General features: G+C 37.1%; 1 protein-coding gene across 2 annotated transcripts in view; it reads right to left on the reverse strand.

Annotated features, from left to right (window-relative positions):
- EPB41L5 (erythrocyte membrane protein band 4.1 like 5) overlaps nt 1-18243 on the reverse strand; it is a 141982-nt gene that overhangs the window by 106450 nt on the left and 17289 nt on the right. For both annotated transcript variants that reach the window (XM_068545386.1, XM_068545385.1), the window contains exon 3: nt 15736-15840. In XM_068545386.1, coding sequence (XP_068401487.1) covers nt 15736-15840 — 105 coding nt within the window. The remainder of the gene's footprint in view (nt 1-15735; nt 15841-18243) is intronic.

An 18243-nucleotide genomic window follows, 5' to 3' on the forward strand; every position in this document is an offset into this window, starting at 1 on the left:
AAACACATTTTAAAGTAAAATTTAGGAGCTGGGGGAATTCCTGGTGACATTCTGGGAAAGGTCTGAGTTCATGTTTGCATATCCTCTAGTCTGTTTTCTTTCATCTCCTCCACATTCCAAGCCCAGGGACTGGAAAATTCAGAGCTCAGAGACAGGCACTGATAGTATTTTCCTTGAATCTTTAGGAGTTGAGTTTAAATTACAGCAGAAGATAAAAGTGAGAGCATGCAGACATAGACTCCTGGATGCACAGTGTGGAACTAATATGGCTGTCTTTCCTCATGGACATTAAAAAGGAAACAAACTCCCTTCTAATTTCCTAAAGTTTGGTTGATAAACTTAGAATTCAAAGGGTATGGGAAGCTACATTTCTTTCCATCCTATTGAGCTAGGCATGAAAGAACACTTACTCGTGTGTCTTAAAATATACATAATAATCACAAACATAACAACAGGCATTACTAAACCAAACAATCACCTAGGGAGCTTCCAGAACACGAATAAATCCACACCCTTACCCAGGCCCGATAGCCAGTCTGCAAACAGCTCTTCAAATGAATGATTCCTGACTTCTAACGCCCACATGACTCCACTGCTTCTGCTCAAGGAGCAAAGAGCTTACGGCACACAAACGTTAACCATCTTTCCAAACAACTGCCTCTGCAAAAAATATTTCTCCTGTGAGTAGTAGAGGCTCATGCTCTGCATTAAGGGATTATTTTAAAGCAAATTTTAACACTTTAAACAATTAACAAATGTTAAAAAATCAATGAATGCCATGAAAACAGAAGATCAATCTAACTGAAAACACTTCAGTTTACTCTGGATTCCATTATAAATTCGACTTGGGTGATTACTTTTTTGGCATTAAAAGTCTGTGCTATAAGGCATTCCAAATGAAGCCTTAGATGAGCCATTAAAACATATTTTCCACTGTATCTTTCTGTGTATTATTAGTATGCCTTCTTAGGACTCTTAAAAGTCAAATTTATAATGGAAATGTAGATGAGTTAGGTAGGTTATACACTCACTCTCTGGAAATACAGCACATAATCTATTTTGGAAATACACTTTTTTGAAAAAAAAATATATGTGCAAATATACGGGCCTGTGTGTTTGTCACAATATAGAATACATACATATGTATATTTAACATATAGGTTATTTCTATATATTTTTCACTCCCCACTACTTTATCGATCCTATTGTTTGTGTTAAGTTCTCAGTAACAATCCTATCCAAATCAGCTGCCAATAGTGATCATTTCACCTCCTCCTTTCCAATGTTTATAACTCCTATAACTGCATTTGCTGTTATTTCTGTTATGAAATTTAATAGCAGTGGTAATAAGGGGCATCTCTGTCTCCTGCCTGTCTTTAGTAGGAATGCTTCTGTTTGTTTGCTTCTCTATTAATGTAAAGTTGTTTGTTGTACTTTAATCATCAAAAATCTGTACAGAAGGAGAGCAAAGCCCTTGAGCAACTACCAGGTCTGTTCTCACAGGGGCCGCCTGCTGGGCCACCTGTCTGCCGAACACCTACCATCACCCTGGAGATGGGCACAGCTTCCACAACTAGGCTAGATCTACACAGGGAGAAGGGAGGTCAATTCCGTACAGGCCAAAGTCCGTGAGGTTTATTCAAGGGGTTCTGGGGCCAGGAAGAAGGGGCTCCAAAGGTCACCAAACCCACACGAAAGGAAGTCGAGAGCGGAGTATTACCTGCCCGACCTCAGAGGAGGCAAACCCAGCTCACCACATCACGCCCGCAGTGCCAGGAACAAGACCTGCCCTTTCCCCTGGCTCAGGGATCTAGGACCCGCCACGGAGGGGCCACTGCTGTCGTCTCCAGCTGTGCACTTGCACAGTATTTCCCCAGTGTTCCACCAGACGACTAACATGTTGTCTACCTCTCAGCTTTGGAGTCAACATCTCCATCTCCATCTGCACTCAGTGTTGTCTGAACTAAATGCCATAAACTTCAACTAATCAAGTTACTTCTCTTACTTTCTTCTGTGGTAGAGATTTGAGTGTCAGTCTTTTCTGAATGTAGTTTCACTTACGTGTATGATGAAGCAGTTAACAGCATAAATGAAGGGTTAGGTAGCCTGCTCAGAAGTGGCACACATCACACAGACTCATATTCTACTGCCAAGAGCAAGTCACGTGGTCAAAACCTAGCACCAACTGAGCAAGAAAGTATCATCCTCTTATATCAAAGGCAGGAAACAATCCTATGATATACAGTACAACATCAGATGAATTATAATGAGTGATATTGAATCATCCATGCATTTCTGAGAATAAACTCCACCTGATCATATGTATTATTTATACTTTTAATAGGCTGCTGAACATAGCGTGCTGATATTTTATTTAGGATTTTTTATATAAAGAACAAGGGAAGTTTAATATATCAATATATACATACATATATATATGTACATATATAACGAACCAATACAAGCTATCAAATTGATTTAAGAAAAAGGCAAAAAATAATTACTATTGTGTTCTTTTTCCTTCTTTTCCGAGTATTAGGAGAAATGCTACCTATGTTTCCCTTTTCTGAACATAAGTGTCTACAATCTAGGTGACTCATTCTTTTTTAAAAACTTGATTGGGCCAGTTAAAATTTTAAGCTCTAAATATGAAGTTTGAGAAACTTCATCAACCAGAGGTCACAAACGTATAGATAGATCAGAGGATTAAATCTTGGCCGAAACATGTTTTGTTCGGTCCATACTATATTTTTCATATTCTTTAAAAAATTTTTTATTATGAAATGTTCACAGGAAGCTGCAAGAGGTCCTATCTTCCCCCTTTGTCCCCCAGTGCTTACCTCTAACATAATTACAGTACAATCTCAAAATCAGGAGACTCACATTGGTACAATGTGCATACACAGTTCTATGTCACATTATCATACAGCTAGAGTCCTGAACTGATGCCACAACCAAGATAAAGAAACATTCCACTAGCACCAAGAGCTCTCCGGTAATACTCCTCTATAGGCACACCTCTCCCACCTTCAACATCCCTAAACCTCAGCAACCGTTAGTTTGATCTCTCTCTCTCTCTAATTTTGTCGAGAGTGTTACATAAATGGAAGTATACAGTATATGACCTTTTGAGATCGGCTGTTTTTATTCAACATAATGCCCTTGAAATCCATCCAAGTTGTGTGTGTCAACAGATTTTTGTTTTCTATTTCTGAGTAGTATTCCAAGGTATGAATGTGTCACAGTTTGTTTAATCATTAACCTACTGTAGGACACTGGTTTTTTTCAAGTTTTTTGCTATTACTAATAAAGTTGTCACTAACAATCACGCACAGGTTTTTGTGAAGACATAAGTCTTCATTTCTCTAGGATAAACGACCATACATACAATTGCTGAGTCACATGTAAATGTAAGTTTAGTTTTTTTAAGAAGCTGCCAGACTATTTTCCATAGCGGCTGTACCGTTTTTACACTCCCAAAACCAGTGTACGAGAGATCCAGTTTCCCCACATCCTCATCAGCATTTGGAGTTGTCACGATTTTTTATTTTAGCTCTTCTCACAGGTGTATAGTGATGACAGCTCACCAAGGTCTTATTTTGCATTTCGCTGATGTCTAGTGATGTTGAACTTTTTTGTGTGTGTTTACTTGCCATCTGTATATCCTCTTTGGTGAAATGTCTCTTCAGGTCTTTGGTTCACTTTTCTAACTGGATTGTTTGTTTTCTAAATGTTGAGTTTAGGAGTTCTTTATTACACTAGATATGAGTTCTTTGTCAGACATGTGGTTTGCGAATATTTTCTCCCAGTCTATAGCTTGGCTTTTCATCCTTTTAAGAGGGCCTTTCCCAGAGCAAAACGTTGTAATTTTTATAAAATTCATTTTATCGGTTTTTAAAAAATGGATCATGTTTTTGGTGTCACGTCGCATAAATCTTCTCCAATCCTAGGTCTCAAAGATTTTCTGCTATGTATTTCTAAGTTTATAGTTTTACATCTTATGTTTACATACACTACCTATTTTTGAGTTAATTTTTGTATAGGTATACGGTCTAGGTCAGGGTTCATTTTTTCACCTGACATCCAATTGATCCAGCACCATTATTAACACTACCCTTCTTTCACTGAACTTCTCTGGCATCTTTGTCAAAAATCAGCTGGCCATAGCCATGCACAGCTTCTTCTGAGCTCCCCATTTTGTGCCACTGATCTGCGTGTCTGAGGTTCTGCCAACACCACGCGGTCCTGTTCACGGCAGTTGTAAGTCTTCAAGTTGAGCAGAGCAAGTACTCTCACTATTTTTCTTTTTCGAAATTGTTTTTTAGCTATTCTAGATCCTCTGCCTTTCCATATTAAGTTTTAAAATAATTTTGTCTATATCTACAAAGGATTTTCTGGAATTGTGATACGAACTGCATTAAACTTGCATATTAATTAGGGAAGAACAGATTACTTTGCTGAGTCTTCTAATCCATGCACACAGCATGTCTCTCCATTTATTTAGCTCTTTTTTGATTTCTTCCATCAGCCACACTATTTTTAAAAATTTAACCACTGTTTTTAAAAAATGAAAGATTTATTCTAAAGATCTGGATTTCCAGCTTCTCTTGAAATACCTGAAGAGCCAGCAATGCTATCTGGCAACAAATGGCTAGAGCTAGGTGGTACCTGCCCCTCTGCCTCCTTTTTGTGGGGAAAAGTGATATGCTCCCTACTTCACCACAATTCCTCTACCAATCAACATGTCAGCTACAATTTATCACGGTGCTGTCTTTTTCTGTCTCTGTATCTATCAAAAATGAGAAAAGAAAACATATCAAGCATGTAGTATGATTCAAAAAAAGAGAAAAACCATACTTCTTGGAAATAAATAACACTCCCATGTCTTTAATATGCCGGCCATCTCGCTTCCCTTTTGTTCTCCTGTCTGATTCCTGTAGATTTTTGATTTTAAGACTGAATATTATCCCTTCAAAATAAATCATACATGTTCTCTAACAAATCGTTATAGTTAATTCCAATTAACAATTTTGTAAATTCTTATTGTACTAACCTAAAACCACACAGTATCAAAAGAAGAATTCCTTCTTGCCTGGCTTAAGATATATTACTTCCACGCTGGAAAGTTCTATTGTACAAGAAAATTACCCCAAATCATCCTTTTTTTAAAAACCATTGATGTATACAGTTCTGCTGCCATAAGGCAACTCTTTACACATCCTGTTACTTTTATGACAGAGAGTTTCCCAAAATCCTTCATCAAGAAGGAAGGATTCATTAAATTACCATAAAGTTTTTTGCAGTCATACAATGAGATTTAATAACAAGGTTTCACCAACAGTATAAAAGATAATAAATTTTCAAAAACAGTATTATCATAAAGAGTTGAAGAAAAAGCATGCAAATGAATACCATCATCTGTTTTTCCTTAAGCTACAGGTTATTTGCTAAAGAAGAGTTATTACTAAATAAGAGTCCATAGGTGGGCTTCTGGAATACTTGAATTACCTATATATGTGCAAAGAATGTTATATGTATGTGCCTTTTTCTAGGGAAAGCATCCATAGATTTTGTCATCATAACTCAAGGTTTAAGATCATCACTGGACTATATAAAATGATACTAAATTAAGTTTAGATTTGAAAATAGAAATGGGGCAGTGTTGTGCAGTCAACTAAAACAAGGGTAACCATATATCCTAGTATGCCAGAATAATCCTGGTTTAGGCCTACTATCCCAACCCCTCCATCCAGTAAGGCACTCTACAGTGGCCTGGTTTAAAAAGTGAAGAAACAAACAGAAAATCTGAATATAACTATAACAAGTAAAGAGATTAAGTCACTAATCAAAAAACTTCCCAGAAAAGCCCAGGCCCCAGATGGCTTCACTGGTGAATTCTACCAAGTGTTGAAATAAGAATTAACACCAATCCTTCGTGAGAGCTTCCAAAAAATAGAAGAGAGAAGACTTTCCAATTCATTCTGAGGCCAGTACTGCTCTTACTGAAACCAGACAAAGATATCACAAGGGGGAAAAAACACAAAAAACTATAGACCAATATTCCTTATGAATATGGACATCAAAATCCTCAACAAAATCAAATCAAGGAACATATATAAAGGATTATACGCCATGACCAAGTGAAATTTATCCCAGAAATGCAAGGAAGGTTCAATACACGAACAAAAATGTCAATGTAATACATATTAATAGAATACAGGAAATATACCATATGATCTTCTCAATAGATGCAGAAAAAGCATTTAACAAAACCCAACACCCTTTCTTGATAAAAAACGTGCAATAAAATAGGAATAGAAGAGACCTTCTTCAAAATGATAAAGGGCACCTATAAAAATCTCACAGGTAACATCATACTTGATGGTGAAAGACTTAACGCTTTTCCCCTAAGATCAAGAATAAGACAAGAATGTCCACCCTTACCACTTCTATTCAACATTTTGCTAAAGGTTCTAGACAGGGCACTTAGGCAAGAAAAAGAGATAAAAGAAAAAGAAATAAAAGGCATTCAGATTCAAAAGGAAGAAGTAAAACTATCTCTTTTTGATGATTACATGATCTTATACATAAAACACATTAAAAACTAATAAATAAGTTCAGCAAGGTTGCAAGATACAAGATACATATGTGAAAATGAATTCTATACACTACAATCCAAATAAAATCCAAAAATGATAACAAGAAAATCACATATTACAATAGCATCAAAGGAATAAAATGCTAAGAATAAGTTTAACCAAGAAGGTAAAAGACATGTAAATTGAAACTATAAAACATTGTTTTAAGAAATATAAAGACCTAATACATGGAAAGACATTCCGTGATCACGTATAATACTTAACATTGTTAAGATGACGACGCTTCCCAAATAGATATACAGATTCAATGCAATTCTGGTCAAAACTCCAATTGCCTGATTCACAGAAAGATAGACAAGAAGAAAAGGCAGAGGGCTATGTACCAGATGAAGGAAAAGATAAAACCCAAGAAAAACAACTAAATGAAGTGGAGATAGGCAACCTTCCAGAAAAAGAATTCAGAATGATAGTGAAGATGATCCAGGACCTCGGAAAAAGAATGGAGGCAAAAATCGAGAAAATGCAAGAAATATTTAACAAAGACCTAGAAGAATTAAGGAACAAACAAACAGAGGTGAACAATACAATAACTGAAAAGAAAAATACACTAGTAGGAATCAATACCAGAATAACTGAGGCAAAAGAACGGATAAGTGACCTGGAAGACAGAATGGTGGAATTCACTGCTGCGGAACAGACTAAAGAAAAAAGAATGAAAAGAAATGAAGACAGCCTAAGAGACCTCTGGGACAACATTAAATGCAACAACATTCGCATTATAGGGGTCCCAGAAGGGGAAGAGAGAAAGGACTCGAGAAAATATGTGACGAGATTATAGTCAAAAACTTCCCTAACATGGGAAAGGAAACAGCCACCCAAGTCCAGGAAGCACAGAGAGTCCCATACGGGATAAACCCAAGGAGAAACATGCCGAGACACATAGTAATCAAATTGGCAAAAATTAAAGACAAAGAAAAATTACTGAAAGCAGCAAAGGAAAAACAACAAATAACATACAAGGGAACTCCCATAAGGTTAACAGCTGATTTCTCAGCAGAAACGCTACAAGCCAGAAGGGAGTGGCATGATATACTTAAAAGTGATGAAAGGGAAGAACCTACAATCAAGATTACTCTACCCAGCAAGGATCTCATTCAGATTCGATGGAGAAATCAAAAGCTTTACAGATAAGCAAAAGCTAAGAGAATTCAGCATCACCAAACCAGCTCTACAACAAATGCTAAAGGAACTTCTCTAAGTGGGAAACACAAGAGAAGAAAAGGACCTACAAAAACAAACCCAAAACAATTAAGAAAATGGTCATAGGAACATACATATCGATAATTACCTTAAACGTGAATGGATTAAATGCTCCAACCAAAAGACACAGGCTTGCTGAATGGATACAAAAACAAGACCCATATAAATGCTGCCTACAAGAGACCCACTTCAGACCTAGGGGCACATACAGACTGAAAGTGAGGGGATGGAAAAAGATATTACATGCAAATGGAAATCAAAAGAAAGCTGGAGGAGCAATACTCATATCAGATAAAATAGACTTTAAAATAAAGAATGTTACAGGAGACAAGGAAGGACACTACATAATGATCAAGGGATCAATCCAAGAAGAAGATATAACAATTATAAATATATATGCACCCAACATAGGAGCACCTCAATACATAAGGCAACTGCTAACAGCTATAAAAAGGGAAATCGACAGTAACACAATAATAGTGGGGGATTTTAATATCTCACTTACACCAATGGACAGATCATCCAAACAGAAAATTAATAAGGAACCACAAGCTATAAATGACACAACACACCAGATAGATTTAATTGATATTTATAGGACATTCCATCGAAAAACAGATTACACTTTCTTCTCAAGTGCACACGGAACATTCTCCAGGATAGATCACATCATGGGTCACAAATCAAGCCTCAGTAAATTTAAGAAAATTGAAATCATATCAAGCATCTTTTCTGACCACAACGCTATGAGATTGAAATCAATTACAGGGAAAAAAAGTAAAAAACACAAATACATGGAGGCTAAACAATACGTTACTAAATAATCAAGAGATCACTGAAGAAATCAAAAAATACCTAGAAACAAATGACAATGAAAACACGATGATCCAAAACCTATGGGATGCAGCAAAAGCAGTTCTAAGAGGGAAGTTGATAGCAATACAAGCCTACCTCAAGAAACAAGAAAAAGCTCAAATAAACAATCTAACCTTATATCTAAAGGAACTAGAGAAAGAAGAACAAACAAAACCCAAAGCTAGCAGAAGGAAAGAAATCATAAAGATCAGAGCAGAAATAAATGAAATAGAAACAAAGAAAACAATAGCAAAGATCAATAAAACTAAAAGCTGGTTCTTTGAGAAGATAAACAAAATTGATAAACCATTAGTCAGACTCATCAAGAAAAAGAGGGAGAGGACTCAAATCAATAAAATTAGAAATGAAAAAGGAGAAGTTACAACAGACACAGCAGAAATACAAAGCATCCTAAGAGACTACTACAAGCAACTCTAGGCCAAAAAAATGGACAACCTGGAAGAAATGGACAAATTCTTAGAAAGGTATAACTTTCCGAGACTGAACCAGGAAGATATAGAAAATATGAACAGACCAATCACAAGTAATGAAATTGAAACTGTGATTAAAAATCTTCCAACAAACAAAAGTCCAGGACCAGATGGCTTCTTCACAGGTGAATTCTATCAAACATTTAGAGAAGAGCTAACACCCATCCTTCTCAAACTCTTCCAAAAAAATTGCAGAGGAAGGAACACTCCCAAACTCATTCTATGAGGCCACCATCACCCTGATACCAAAACCAGACAAAGATACTACAAAAAAAGAAAATTACAGACCAATATCACTGACGAATATAGATGCAAAAATCCTCAACAAAGTACTAGCAAACAGAATCCAACAACACGTTAAAAGGGTCATACACCATGATTAAGTGGGATTTATCCCAGGGATGCAAGGATTCTTCAGTATACACAAATCAATCAATGGGATACACCATATTAACAAACTGAAGAAGAAAAACCATATGATCATCTCAATAGATGCAGAAAAAGCTTCTGACAAAATTCAACACCAATTTATGATAAAAACTCTCCAGAAAGTGGGCATAGAGGGAACCTATGTCAACATAATAAAGGCCATATACGACAAACCCACAGCAAACATCATTCTCAATGGTGAAAAACTGAAAGCATTTCCTCTAAGATCAGGAACAAGACAAGGATGTCCACTCTCACCACTATTATTCAACACAGTTTTGGAAGTCCTAGCCACAGCAATCAGAGAAGAAAAAGAAATAAAAGGAATACAAATTGGAAAAGAAGAAGTAAAACTGTCAGTGTTCGCAGATGACATGATACTATACACAGAGAATCCTAAAGATGCCAGCAGAAAACTCCTAGAGCTAATCAATGAATTTGGTAAAGTTGCAGGATACAAAATTAATGCACAGAAATCTCTGGTATTCCTATACACGAATGATGAAAAATCTGAAAGAGAAATTAAGGAAACACTCCCATTTACCACTGCAACAAAAAGAATAAAATACCTAGGAATAAACCTACCTAGGCAGACAAAAGACCTGTATGCAGAAAACTATAAGACACTGCTGAAAGAAATTAAAGATGATACAAACAGATGGAGAGATATACCATGTTCTTGGATTGGAAGAATCAACATTGTGAAAATGACTATACTACCCAAAGCAATCTACAGATTCAATGCAATCCCTATCAAATTACCAATGGCACTTTTTACAGAACTAGAACAAAAAAAATCTTAAAATTTGTATGGAGACACAAAAGACCCTGAATAGCCAAAGCAGTCTTGAGGGAAAAAAGTGGAGCTGGAGGACTCAGACTCCCTGACTTCAGACTATACTACAAAGCTACAGTAATCAAGACAGTATGGTACTGGCACAAAAACAGAAATATAGATCAATGGAACAAGATAGAAAGCCCAGAGATAAACCCACGCACCTATGGTCAACTAATCTATGACAAAGGAGGCAAGGATATACAATGGAGAAAAGACAGTCTCTTCAGTAAGCGGTGCTGGGAAAACTGAACAGCTACATGTAAAAGAATGAAATTAGAACACTCCCTAACACCATACACAAAAATAAACTCAAAATGGATTAGAGACCTAAATATAAGACTGGACACTATAAAACTCTTAGAGGAAAACATAGGAAGAACACTCTTTGACATAAATCACAGCAAGATCTTTTTTGATCCACCTCCTAGAGTAATGGAAATAAAAACAAAAATAAACAAATGGGACCTAATGAAACTTAAAAGCTTTTGCAAAGCAAAGGAAACCATAAACAAGACGAAAAGACAACCCTCAGAATGGGAGAAAATATTTGCAAATGAATCAACGGACAAAGGATTAATCTCCAAAATATATAAATAGCTCATGCAGCTCAATATTAAAAAAGCAAATAACCCAATCAAAAAATGGGCAGAAGACCTAAATAGACATTTTTCCAAAGAAGACATACAGATGGCCAAGAGGCACATGAAAAGCTGCTCAATATCACTAATTATTAGAGAAATGCAAAACAAAACTACAATGAGGTATCACCTCACTCCTGTTAGAATGGGCATCATCAGAAAATCTACAAACAACAAATGCTGGAGAGGGTGTGGAGAACAGGGAACCCTCTTGCACTGTTGGTGGGAATGTAAATTGATACAGCCACTATGGAGAACAGTATGGAGGTTCCTTAAAAAACTAAAAATAGAATTACCATATGATCCAGCAATCCCACTACTGGGCATATACCCAGAGAAAACTATAATTCAAAAAGACACGTGCACCCCAATGTTCATTGCAGCACTATTTACAATAGCCAGGTCATGGAAACAACCTAAATGCCCATCGACAGATGAATGGATAAAGAAGATGTGGTACATATATACGATGGAATATTACTCAGCCATAAAAAGGAATGAAATTGGGTCATTTGTAGAGATGTGGATGCTTCTAGAGACTGTCATACAGAGTGAAGTAAGTCAGAAAGAGAAAAACAAACATCATATATTAATGCATATATGTGGAACCTAGAAAAATGGTACCGATGAACAGGTTTGCAGGGCAGAAACTGAGACACAGATGTAGAGAAGAAACGTATGGACACCAAGGGGGGAAAGCAGCAGGGGGTGGGGGTGGTGGTGTGATGAATTGGGAGATTGGGATTGACACATATACACTGATGTATATAAAATTGATGACTAATAAGAACCTGCTGTATAAACAAACAAACAAACAACTCCAATTGCCTTCTTTGCAGAAACAGGCAAGCTGATCCTAAAATGTATATGGAAATATGAGTGACTCAGAACAGCCAAAACAATCTTAAAACAGAAGAATGCAATTGAAGGACTCACACTTTCCAATTTCAAACTTACTACAAAGTTACAGTAATCAAGACTATGTGGTGCTGGCATAAGGACCAACATATAGATGAATAGAAAAGAACAAAGAACCCAGAAGTAAACCCATGTATCTACGCTCAGCTGACTTACAGTAAGTGTGCCAAGACCATTGGGGAAAGAATAATCTTTTCAACAAGTGGTGCTGCTAGGACCACTGGATATCCACATGTAAAACAATGAAGTTTGACCCCTACCTTACAGCATATACCAAAATTAACTCCAAACAGATAAAGAAGAAAACATACCTAAATCTTTGTGACTATGGAATAGGCAATAGTTTAACTCTTACAACGCAACAATAAAAAGGAAATAACCCAATTTTAAAGTGGGTAAAGAATCTGAATACATTTCTCCAAAGAAGGTATACAAATGGTCAATACACACATGAAAAGATGTTCACATCTTTTCCATTAGGGAAGTGCAAATCAATACCACAATGAGACCACTTCATACCAACTACTTAGAATGAAAAAGAAGGGAAAATGTTGTGTTAGTGAGGATATGCAGAAATTGGAACCCTTACACACTGCAGACAGGAATGCGGAATGGCGCAGTCACTATGGAAAACAGTTTGGCAGTTCCTCAAAAAGTTATACAAGAAAGTTACCCTATGACCCAGTAATTCCACTCCTAGATACATACCTGGAAGAATTATGTTCAACGCAAAAACTTGTACACAAATGTTCACAGCAGCATTATTCATAATAGCCAAAAATGAATAAACCTAAATGTCTATCAGTGAATGAATAAAAATGTGGTATATCCCTACCGCGGAATATTACTCACCTATAAGGATCAAGCACTGACACGTACTACAACATGGAAGAACCTTGAAAACATTATGCCAAGTGCATTTCCAGACTCAAAGGCCACATATTACATGACTCCATTTGTATGAAATTCTCAAAACAGGGAAATCCATACAAACAAAAGATTAGCCTTTGCCAGGGGCTGTGGGGAGGAATGGGGAGTGACTGGTAAATAGGGAGCCTCTGGCTACAAATGACACTCTGGGGACAAGTGGCACAACTTGAGTGGGGTCTGAGGATTAGATGGTGGCAATGTCACAATGATAACTTCCTGGTTCTGATGCCTGTATTGAGTTATGCGGGAGAACATGCTTGTTTGTAGGAAATTCAGGGGTAATGGGACAGCCTACCTGCAACTGTATCTCAAATGGTTCCAGAAAAAGAGCTATGGAAACCACTGGGTTAACTTAGTTTACATAGATGATCCTGGCCAAAAATCCACATGATCTATCACGTTCATTATCTTCACCAACAAACTGAACTGTCGTAAAGCATCAATTTTGTTTAATTCTGGGGTTAAATCTGGCCATGCTCTGAATAACTGACACTCATCTCTATGTTCACTTATGTCACAAGACTGTTACGGAAGCAAGTGAGTCAGCACTTTAAGAATACCTAAAGTGCTATCTAGAGTTCATCTTCCATAGCTTTCATCCACCAATTATTGTTCTTCCAGCTCAATTCACAAAGAGTATTTTAGTGACAGCACAAGTAGAAACTGAAAAAAACGTAAGACTATATAAATTTAATCTTACTGCCTAGATTTCTGAGCATTGAGAGAGAGAAACTAAAACTAAAAAAAGTAGGGATCACAAATTCTAATGCTGGCTTTACCAGACACTTGTTATGACCAGAAGAAGAGCACTATATGTGTATCAAATGAGAGGAAAAAATATGGGATCTAGTAATTCAGTAATTGCTGATATTAGCAAAGAATAAATAATGCAACTTAGGAACAGCTGCATGTCTGTTTCTTTCCACAATTACTTAAATACTTTAAGAAATGGAAAGAAAGTACCTGAAACATAACATTGGCACACTTCTACCTCTTTTCCCTCACAACCCCTCAAAAAACAGGAGGCTGTGTGATTTCCCCCAAAATCATTTATTCTTTTCATCTGGTTGTAAGACTTTAACTCCATTATTCTAGAGGTGAGAGTTTAATGATATTCAACTCACCAGTTAACCAAGCCTTTATCAAACTAAGTAGCAGAGAATTCAATTCAGTAAATGGTCTTGTGGGCTGTTACCACATGCTGGGTAACAGAGGTAACTAAGACTCACTCCCTGCCCTTAGGGGGTTTCCTCTAATAGAAAAGAAATAAGGTTCAAAAGAAGAATGAAAGAAATGCCTCCTAGACTAAATCTATCCAGCGATCAGAACTCTGAAACTATGGAAAACAGCTTTTCAAATTTTTTCATGTTTATGTGTGCACACATACCCAGATTTTTTAAAAACAGAAGAATTCAATTACACTGTTTTGTAACCCTTTTTATTTTTACATCATTCGTGTCAATTAGTATACTTAAAAATCACCCTTTTTAATGGGCTGCAGGTATACCACTGTAAGGATGTATCAAAATTTACCTCACCAATACCCTGCAGCTAAATGCTCATGCTTATTTTTTTAAATTAGGGATCAGGGGAAATCAAGAAAACAGCTGCAGCTAACATTATTAACAGCTGTACATTTAGCTAAGATGCTCTATAAAACCATCCTAGGAGTTCATCTCCAAGACATGTGGGTTTATAAAGTATCTTACAGAGGTATTCCAGTTAATTTATCAATCACACCAAACGCCCCCTCCCCCCCACAAAAAAAACCCACTCCAAAAGGAACTTCAGAATTCTTATTACGTAATATATTTGTCCCTATGGGTCGGGTCCTAAACACTGCAATTACTGTCACTAAACACACACACACACACACACACCCTCCCCCCCCACACACAAACCCCATCACAAACTTCCAGAAAACAAGCCTTAAGGTCTTGATATCCTTCTCCCTGCTCCCTCACTCTCCCGGCTACTGTGAATGCCCTACTCTAGGCCCTAATATTACTTTTATCCCCGAAGTGTTTGCACTGACTCTCTCTGACTTCGTTCTCTGCCCACTCCAAACAATCCTACACAATATTCCTATATAAAACTTCCTAAAGAAAAATATAACCTCCCTGCCTGAAAAATTTCTAATCCCAATTATTAGAGAATAGTGCCAATTTATTATTAACACTTTTGCTATTCAGTTTGGCCACTAATCCACCTTCCAATCTTAACTACTACTCTCTTGCAAATACCCTCCAGTCAAATCCTACTAAAGTACTCAATTCTTTGAAAAGCCTCCAACTTCCTACCCTATTACATATGCCGTTCTCTCATCTCAAGTGCACACGTCAAAGAACATCTATTTACAGATAATCACAGATCTGGAAGGGATCTTAGGGATATCCTAGTCCTCTCACCTTAATTTGCAAACTAGGAACTTCTGTCACTCGTTCACCCAAGAGCCCAGAAACCTCCCATCCCAGCATCCTCAAGACCCAGTGGTAACTCTAGTATGCCCGAGACCAATCCACCGGTTGAGATTTCGAAGTCTCATCTGCAAAGATCATGCTCTAGCAATTTGGCTTACAGCCAGAACTCTTTTTTTTTTTTTAAACAGGCACTTCAGGTTATTCTTAAGCAAGGCGTCAAAGCTTCAGACCATAATAAGAAAAGCACAGGAAAAAAGAAGACATTGAGTATATGTATAGCCTTGTAGCACTTAGCACATCATCTGACAATTTTCATTTCTGTCCCCATTTTAGAGCCTCCAAAAAACAGATACTCACTGCTACTTGTGCCGAATCCATAAATCTCAGTCCAAAATAGTCGCTTTCAATAAGGTCCAAGTGGTACATAATCTGATCAAACAGCTCTTGTCCTTTGGCTTTTTTCTGAAATGGCAAGAAAATAAATCAGTAAGTGACTTATAAGATCAACAAGTCTGAACTGAAGATGGTTTTAATTACACAAGATCTCTTAAAAAAAAAAAAAGTTGCAACACCAAGTATTAGCATGTAGCCGGTAATGGGGAAGATACCATGGTTTTCCAATAAACCATTTAAGGCCAAAAGAGAATTTGTGATCTATTATGTGCTTTCCTGGATAGTGTTACTTCCTATCAACCAACAAATATTACTGTGTACCTAACACTACGTGTAAGAAGAAACTCTTGTCTTGTCAATTTTTAGGGTCCCTACTTTAAAGGAGCTTTATAATAACTGGAAAGAGAAAACAAGAAATCTTAGAACACTTAAGCACAAACCACGTGGAACCAACTATATTTGCCAGAGAAGAGGGGAGAGAGTCACTGAGACTAGAATCATCAGTGAAGACTTGAAGATCGGTCTTAAACTGGAAAGAATGTAGGGTAGGAAATAGCAAAAGCAGAAATGGAAGGTGGGAGGGAAAATGGACAGCGAGAAAACTACTGATAAACTCAGAAGACACCAAACTGGAGGGAGTCAGGGCGATAACAAAGAAGCTTGCGCAGAAAAAGCAGGTCGCAGAGTGTGCTCTCAGGACCCCTGAGGGATCCCAAGAAGAAAGATCCACATGGTCCCAGGATTCTCCTCACGTACCCTCAATCAAAACAACATACTGCAACAGAGTGAATACAGGAGATAAGAGAATCTAAGTACTGGTCTATTAAATCAAGCATTAAAGAGACTGGTAAAAGTGCATAAAATAATGCTACTCTTCTCACTAAATTCTTTTGTTGTTTAGTAAGATAGTTATTTTTCATAAAAATGTTACTTTTGTTAACCTATAAGGGGAATATTATTGCTATTTTTAAATTAACCAGTAAAGTTTTTCTTTAATTTTTCAGTTTTTTTTTTTTTTTTTGGGCCACACCACGTGGCATGTGGGATCTTAGTTCCCTGACCAGGGATCAAACCTGCGCCCCCTGCAATGGAAGCGCGAAGTCTTAACCACTGGACCACCAGGGAAGTCCCTAATTTTTCGGTTTTAATTTCTAATATGGTAACTATCCATAAATACAACCTTTTAAGTAAAAGCACTGTTGAGATCCTCAATTTTCATATATGTTGTATCCATGCCCCTCCCCCTAGTTTTAAATTATTTAGAATATTTCCCATTAAAAAAAATGTAGATTTTTTCATTGACTCATCAATTTCTGCCTTTTAACTGAAAACTTGATTATTTCAACTTGTCCACTGCTTTTTCTGCACTTTCTACATCCTTTCTATTTGATAAACTGTCATCCTTTCATCAAGACAGAACTTTACCAGGGCCTCATGCCCCCAATCACCCCTCCACCCAATCCTCATCAGGTTTTATGGATATTCTTCCTCTATTTCTTTTCTTTGGTCATGGTTAATCTTTTTTAAGACAACAACTTTACTTTGGTATTCAATCATACTTTACATGTCTTACACGTGTGCATTACACATACCTAGCAGCATCTGCGAGACTTCTCTACTCATTTGAGTTTTTCCTCAAGAAATGTTTCCCGTGTGGGACTTTATATGTAATCTTCTATGTTTGAGAATATTTTAATCATGCTCTTATACTTGAATGACAGTTGGCTGGATATAAAATTCAAGGTTCAAAGTTACTTTCTGTCAATACTCTATTACTCAAAATACATTACTCTATCACTCAAAATATATTACTCTATCGTCTTCCTACAGTCTATGTTGCCACTGAAAAGTGTGATGTCAATTTCAGCTTTTTTTTTTTTTTTGCCACACTGTGCAGCATGTGTGAGATCAGGGATCAAACCTGTGCCCCCTGCAGTGGAAGCTCGGAGTCTCAACCACTGGACCGCCAGGGAAGTCCCTCATTCCTTTTTAAAGCTGAATAATATTCCACGGTATGTATACAGTCGGCCCTCCGTACGGCAGGTTCCGTATCCTTGGATTCTGGTATCTGCAGCAGGTCCTGGAACCAATCCCCCACAGACACCGAGGGACGACTGCAGGCCATTTTGTTTACCGACTCATCTGTGGATGAGCACTGGGTTGTTTCCACCTTCTGGCTACTGTGAGTAACACTGCTGTGAACAGTGGTATACAAGTAACCGAGTCCCTGCTCTCCATTCTTTTGGGTACATACTTAGGTGTTAGAATACTGTAATTCCATGTTTAACTTTTTGAGAAACCGCCGAACAGTTTTCCGTAGTACCTGCACCATTTTACATTCCTACCAGCAATGAACAGGGTTCCACTTTTTCCACATCCTCACCAACACTTGTTATTTTCTGGATTTTCTTTTTTTGTGTTGGTAACAGCCAACCTAATGGGTGTAAAAGGGTATCTCATGTGGTTTTGATT

This window comes from Eschrichtius robustus, chromosome 5 (assembly GCF_028021215.1).
Source record: "Eschrichtius robustus isolate mEscRob2 chromosome 5, mEscRob2.pri, whole genome shotgun sequence".
Classification (NCBI taxonomy): Eukaryota; Metazoa; Chordata; class Mammalia; order Artiodactyla; family Eschrichtiidae; genus Eschrichtius; species Eschrichtius robustus.